Raw genomic sequence first — 6,630 nt, 5'->3', positions numbered from 1 at the left:
AAGATAAAAACATCTCTTTCAGTCTGAAAGATCATTTCCAGCTCAGTGTTCACCCTGGAGAACAATGCATTGTGCTGTACTTGAGAGTACAGAGCACTACGAATGTGAACATAGATGCTGATGATGGATCCATTCTCTCTGTCTACTTGGTGAGTTTTGTCTCATTGGGGTCAGTCTTGAATTGTGACTTGTTCAAAGTTTTCAGTAATTTGTTATCTGCGCTCATGTGTGTTTAGTTCACCTTAACAAAAGAGCTTAACTAAATCATGATTATAATATATTTAAATCCTTAATTTCCCTCTGCTCATCACCTGCCGTCGCCAAACTCCATTGAACAGCTCATATTTAACTCCGCTACCTTTGCTGCGAGATCCATGTTGCTACTTTTATCACCAAGACATTAAAAGATTTAAAAACTCCAAGAGTTGAGGGAGATGGAGAAGACAAAGTCACAGTTATGAAGATCTGCAGGAACCATGTGACATATCACATAACAATGATGGAATTGAATTTGATTTGTACAGCGCCAAATAACAACGTACATGATCTAACGGCACTAAAGTTGAGACTGTACACTGCTAGTGAGAAAACCAGCAATTCTCACAAGTGTTGCATTTCTGGAGCATGTGTCAGTGCTTATTCTGCTTGCAGCTTTGATAATTATTATTGTTTCTAATGGCAGGAAAGGGATTCGGGTGTTTTACCAGCAGTTGATAGCGTGCCCCTTTATTTACTTTGTGCATTGCAATGTGGGACAGTCGGGTAGAGTAAAAGCGCCCCTAAAAGAACAAGTGGATTTACTGTGTGGAGATCTTTATTCATCTTTCGTGTCTGAATGTATACAGAGCCTGCTTGAAATTCATTGTTTATATGAAACTGGGACACAGCCTTGCGAGTATGTGAGGGAACCTCTGTTCTTCACACTAACATAACACCTCATAAATCTTTCAGAAAGGGGGATGTGTGTTCTGCTGCTTATATCAGCATGTGTTTAAATAGTGGCTTGTTTTCTTCTCCTGCCGGCCTGAGGTCCACCCATATCTGCAAGGTTTGTTTCTGAAGGGAAGGAAAGGGAAACAGGCTGAGAGCCTTGATAAACACAAGAGGGCACCCTAAACCTTCTACAAAGGTCAGAACAGTGTGCTCGCTCTATTTTTATGAAACCTTAATAATCTGCTGCTCATAAAGAAGAAAACCATTATTTTATCCTGTCGGTTCATGAAATGCAGCTGAGGTCATCAAGGCAAGGTGAAATATTGATCAGCTAAATAAAATGTAAATCTTTATCCACATGATATACAAATGCAGAGAATGTCCTGGGGTGATGTACATGTCTGAAAACATAAACTGACAGCTGGAAGATGCCCAGTAAAACCCACAGGCTGATCTGTTGGATCTGTAGGAGTTGGGGGTTCTGGACCTTGCCAAAGCACAACCCAGAGCTGAGGGAGGGGTTGCTCTCTCCACCCAGATCCTCCGTGGATTATCAGCTTCTCAATCCTTCTCCACACATCCACAAATATCAATTCCCACACACCTCCACCAATGCTGGAACACCCTATCTCTCCATTTTACAGAAAGTAAAGAAAGATCCTCCACCCCAAGGTTGAATGGGTTCTTCCTCGGGTCATGCCACACCCTTTGCAAAATGACACGGAGATCGGTTTCATAGTTATTGCGTGATCCTGCTACATAAGAGACAGATGAACACCAATGAAAATATAAGCTCATTGGTGGATTTAATGAGAAGCATGAGACAAGTCTAGACACTATCTGGGTATGAGGGTGAGGTTCAAGATCAAATTCATTTCAGTGGGGAATTAGTCCCATAAAAAGAAAACATTTGATAGACAGGAAGTATCAAACTTAAAAAAAACACATCAATAAAAACAGAGAAAACCCTTTTCCATTAAAAATACCTGACATACAGGAACACCCTATGCCCACTCTGGCCTTTTCTGCCACTTTTGAAGTGTTATTGACATCAAAATAAATGTTTACATTTATGTAATCTGCTTTGAAGGCATCCGCACCTCTGAACCACAAAGCTGTGTAACTGGTGTTCAGTTGGCTGGCTGGTTTCCTCCTGATTTCCACTGCAGTGTGTGTCAATTGAACCAGTTTGGATTGAAGCAGTACAATGGGGTTAAGGAACAACAGCTGGAACCTACTGATACAAAATTTGCACCTGAAATATGCTTTGATATAAAGTATTTTTAAACATGAAGGGTTTATACATGAATATATGTTCACCTATTGTGGGTGGAGGATCAGTAACTGTAAATGGTAAATAGATGGATAGATAGATAGATATAAGATCTAAATATAAGATCAAAACGTATATATATATATAGGTGATATGTGTATTCATTGTTTGTTTCTCTTATTCGCGTGCTTGAGTGTAAATAATTGTTTTGCATTGCATAATCAGATTTGCTCTCCAATATGAACAAATATAAATAAATATGTATTTATATTGTCCATGCAGCTGTGCAGAGATGTTCACTTACTTCCTCTCCTAACATATCCTATCGATTATTCGATTATCTGAGCTTGTGCTGCAAAACTTTTTTGTCCACGGGGTCAGGACTCCTCTCGAGTTTCACTGCACAATCACCTTCTTCCTCCCGAACGCGCAGAGACCTTTATTTTGAAATGAACTTTTCCCAGACGCTCGCGTGGAGCTACGCGTTCCCGGGAGAGGCGGAGGAGGAGAAGAAGGAGGAGGAGAAGGAGGAGAAGGAGGAATGCTGGGTTCACCACAGTCTGCAGATCAATGTGCTCTGTGCAGCAGACAACCTGACCGAGTATTGATCTGTGCTGCTCTCACCTGTGACACTTTGTTAACCTCCGAGAACCTAAAAGCGGCGTCTCTTCGTCAGCTGCCGGCGGATTTTCAAACTAAAGCCGCGAGTGTCCCGCGGCTGCAGCTTCAGGACCAGCGGCTGTCCAGCGGCTGTCCGGCGGTGTGCAGAGATGTGGCAGCGATAGATGAGCGGGTCACAGAGGCTGCAGAGGAGAGGACCATGGTAAGACTGGGCTGCATGTTGACAGGCTGCAGAGGAGAGCACACACACACACAGGGAGGGAAAAGTTTGGTTTGAGTTGATAGATGCTGAGTAAGCAGTTATCAGCTGTTCTGTGGAAACACTCCAGCGCCAGTCTTCTCCCTGTCTTACTTTACCAGAACCAGACATTTATCACGGGTGAGCTCATTTGATACGATTATTATTTTTCTTCTCACTGATATTAGTATAACTCGCCTGAGAATATATGGAAGAACATTCCCACCACTGAAAGAAAACATTTGAGAAAACTCAGCCTTTATTTAAACTTTTTTTTAAACTTATATCTAGGAGGTAAAAAGTTGAATGTAATTTATTAATTTATTAAACAAAAAGTCAGAATGATGACTTATGTTCATAAGTCATATGTCAAAATGTATCCATAGCAGTACTGCATGTAAACCAAAAGGGCCAAATGTGGTCTGAATTTAGTTTGTGTTACTCGGGCAAAATTCACCATTTACCACATGGACCACTTTAGTTTCACATCCAGATCACACCTTGCCTAGAGCCCTTCATGTTTGCCCAAAAAAGGCCACAATTAATTTTGTTATGTTTAGGCTGCATTTGCTATTTTACAACTGGGAAACTTTAGACTCACATCACAAGAGGACCAGAAGTGCTGCAGCATTGCCTGAAGTGGCCCACATCTGTATGCTATCTAGGGTGGTTCCTGACTTGGGCAGGACCCCCAAAGCCAAATATACACCACAGTGAAAGTGTTTACAGTAACTGGAAGTATTATGTGTTACTGATGCTGAACTCGTTGCAGATGTTCATGTAGCGTTTTTTGTCTGGGATGTCAATATTGTGCTGATTTTCACTGTTTATAATCACTTGACATTGAGGATGTTTAGGTTTTGGACAGTTGGTTGGACAAAGTAGACAAAAAGAATATGAAAGGAAAGAGTTCTGGACAACTTACATAATTCTGACTAATCTAGCTGGGGAGGGGGGGGGGGTGCAGATGAATTTATAATGAAAATAATCTATTGTGGCAAACTTACAGTCTATAATATTTTATTTCTATGCAGCATAATGGAATGAAATACACCCCCCGCCCCCCCCATCACTGCACTGCTCTATATGATATAGTAGTATTGCAATGATACAATATAAATAAATCACTGTAGCCTATATTCAGCTGCTTGTGAAGAGGTAAGCTTTGAAAATATCTTGGTTGGCAAGTCCAAACACTGTTCTCCGATCTGCTGCTGGGTGATCGTCCGTCTTTCATGCAGTCCCCACAGTCTCACATTTCAAATTGGTTCCATGTGTAGAGCAGACAGGCTCCTGGTTTGATCTGTCACATAGAGGGATACTCTCTTCTCTTCTCTTCTCTTCTCTTCTCTTCTCTTCTCTTCTCTTCTCTTCTCTTCTCTTCTCTTCTCTTCTCTTCTCTTCTCTTCCACCTTTCCCTTTCAGTTACCTTTGTTGCCAACAGTCAGTGCAGTCTTGCTCAGATCTCAGGTCAAACTGCTGCTGTTCTTCAGCTCTGGTGCCCACATTGGAATTCACTGCCGGACACGTAAAACCCTCCGAAGCCAATAGTCAGTCTTTGTATGTTAAGCACCAGGGACCGCTGCCCTGCTGCCGCTCATTGTGTTCTCAGCTGTGCTCTCTTGATCCTTTGTTCCACGTCCGTGTCTGTGTGCGTGGGAGCAAAAGAGAAATAGAGGGCAGACGTGCTTTAACTGACCGAGTTTATATCAGCTGAGCTTATCCACACACACACTCTCCCTCACATTTTGAAAGCAGTGTGGTTTGGGGCTCCAGGGTGAGTCAACCAGCTTCCACTTTTCTCTTACTCTGTGTCTCTTTTGACTTTCGCCCTCTCTTAAAAACACCACAAATATGTCTGACTAGGTGACTCAAGGACCCAGGGATCCACCAATGTTCAATAGAAGTATCTTTTTGAATAGTTCTGCCATGCTAACCTTGTTTCTTAGTGTACTGGTGGTGCTATACATCAATCATGTCTCAACTGTTACTTTACTTTACTTTTCACAATTTGGAATGTGTTATTGTTGTGATTTCTAAATTTGTCAATGTCCATAACCAATAATAATTTATTATGACTGAATAATGTTGAATCAGTGATTCTCATTTTCTTAATAACTTAATATTTGGTAATAATAAGTATTCAAACACTGATTTACACGTTCATTTCCATGGCTACGGTCAAATAAACCAGGTCAGCCCTAATTGGTAACCTTAAAGCTATGCTCAGTTCCATTAAGTGTTTCACAATACTGGGATGCAGGCTGACATGAATGGAACACAGCTCTTCTGAAGTATCTCAATAAGTCATTTGAAACTGTGAACAAAGACTTTTTTCTGCTGTAAGTCAAACACTCAACTCTCACAAAAAAAATATTGTTCTGCTACCTGCTTCCACTAGCTAACGGATAATGATGGTAAATGTATCTCATGACCCTGAGTCATCAAACATATTCAAGCATTTACAGGAAGAAACAAAGTTGATGGTATATAAATGTCTTCTTGTAAAGATATATGTAGAATATGAATAAATGAAAAATCTAAACACAAGGTTGGACCTTGGAAAATGTATTTCCATTTCAACGTGCCTTCAATACAGAATTAGTCAACATGATTCATCTCTTTCTAAAGCAACAAGTAGGAGCCTCTGCCTCAGAGAAAGATAAGTCAAGCTCCAACAGCAGCACTTCCTCACAAGACTCCTAAGGGACTGCTGTAAGGTGAAGGTCAAAGGTCACATAGATGATGGGCAGTTGAGCTTGCATTAGTGGTAGCAAGCTTCTTCACTGGCTCAGAACACCTTCTTACTGTATAAGTCATGTGTCATTTAATTGTTGACTTTCAGGGACTTCAGGAGCACTTTGCGTCCCGCTCAACCAATTACAGCTCAGAGAGGGACCCGGCTCCTATCTGCTGCTCGTCTCTGTGAGGAGGTGTGTACCTTTCAAGTGTGAGAGAGGAAGACAGGTGGGGGGGGAAGATAGAGAGGGTCGTGTTCACAGAATAAACAGACTGACACATAAAGGCTGAAGTGAGTGGCAGAACCCAGCGGTAAGTAATCAGCGGTGGCTTAAGAGTGGACGTGTTAGAACAGAACAGTCTTTAAACCCATTCGCTTAATGATGCCTGATGGGTGTTCAGCCACTGTGGTCCACCATCCCATTATATAACAGACAAGGATAGACTAGTAAAAACAGTGCTCAGACAAAATATAACTCTTTCTTTCTTTCCTGTCTCAGGCACAGAGAAACCATAATAGCTGTGTGTTTGCAAAGTTAAACAACCAGGTTCGTCACCAAACCATAAAAGTGACATCTGTGAGGGTTGTTCCTGCAGCTGGTCTTGTGTGAGAAGGAAGTGCAAAGTCAAAGGAGGACAGGGGAACAGGAAGCAGAGCCAGGGAAGGGGAGTGACAAGATGAGATCAAGTCAAACAAGAGGCAGGGGACAGGGGTCTCTTAGAGAGAGTTTCTCAGAGATTCCCTCAGAAAGCCTCTCGGTGGAGGTGGTAAGAGGTGGCCTCGTCTGTGGTGTCACCATCCCATCACGTTTTATACCTGTACACA

The 6,630-nt window shown here is 41.9% G+C and overlaps 1 protein-coding gene across 1 annotated transcript in view; it reads left to right on the top strand.

Annotated features, from left to right (window-relative positions):
- Positions 1-2,570: 2,570 nt before the first annotated feature.
- Positions 2,571-6,630, top strand: part of gask1a (golgi associated kinase 1A) — a 28,484-nt gene continuing 24,424 nt past the window's right edge. Inside the window, exon 1 of the mRNA XM_062398390.1 lies at positions 2,571-3,029. Coding sequence (XP_062254374.1) covers positions 2,748-3,029 — 282 coding nt within the window. The 5' untranslated portion in view covers positions 2,571-2,747. The remainder of the gene's footprint in view (positions 3,030-6,630) is intronic.

This window comes from Platichthys flesus, chromosome 11 (genome assembly GCF_949316205.1).
Source record: "Platichthys flesus chromosome 11, fPlaFle2.1, whole genome shotgun sequence".
Lineage (NCBI taxonomy): Eukaryota > Metazoa > Chordata > Actinopteri > Pleuronectiformes > Pleuronectidae > Platichthys > Platichthys flesus.
The sequence above is the reverse complement of the archived record's forward strand: the minus strand, read 5'-3'. Positions and strand labels throughout refer to the sequence as shown.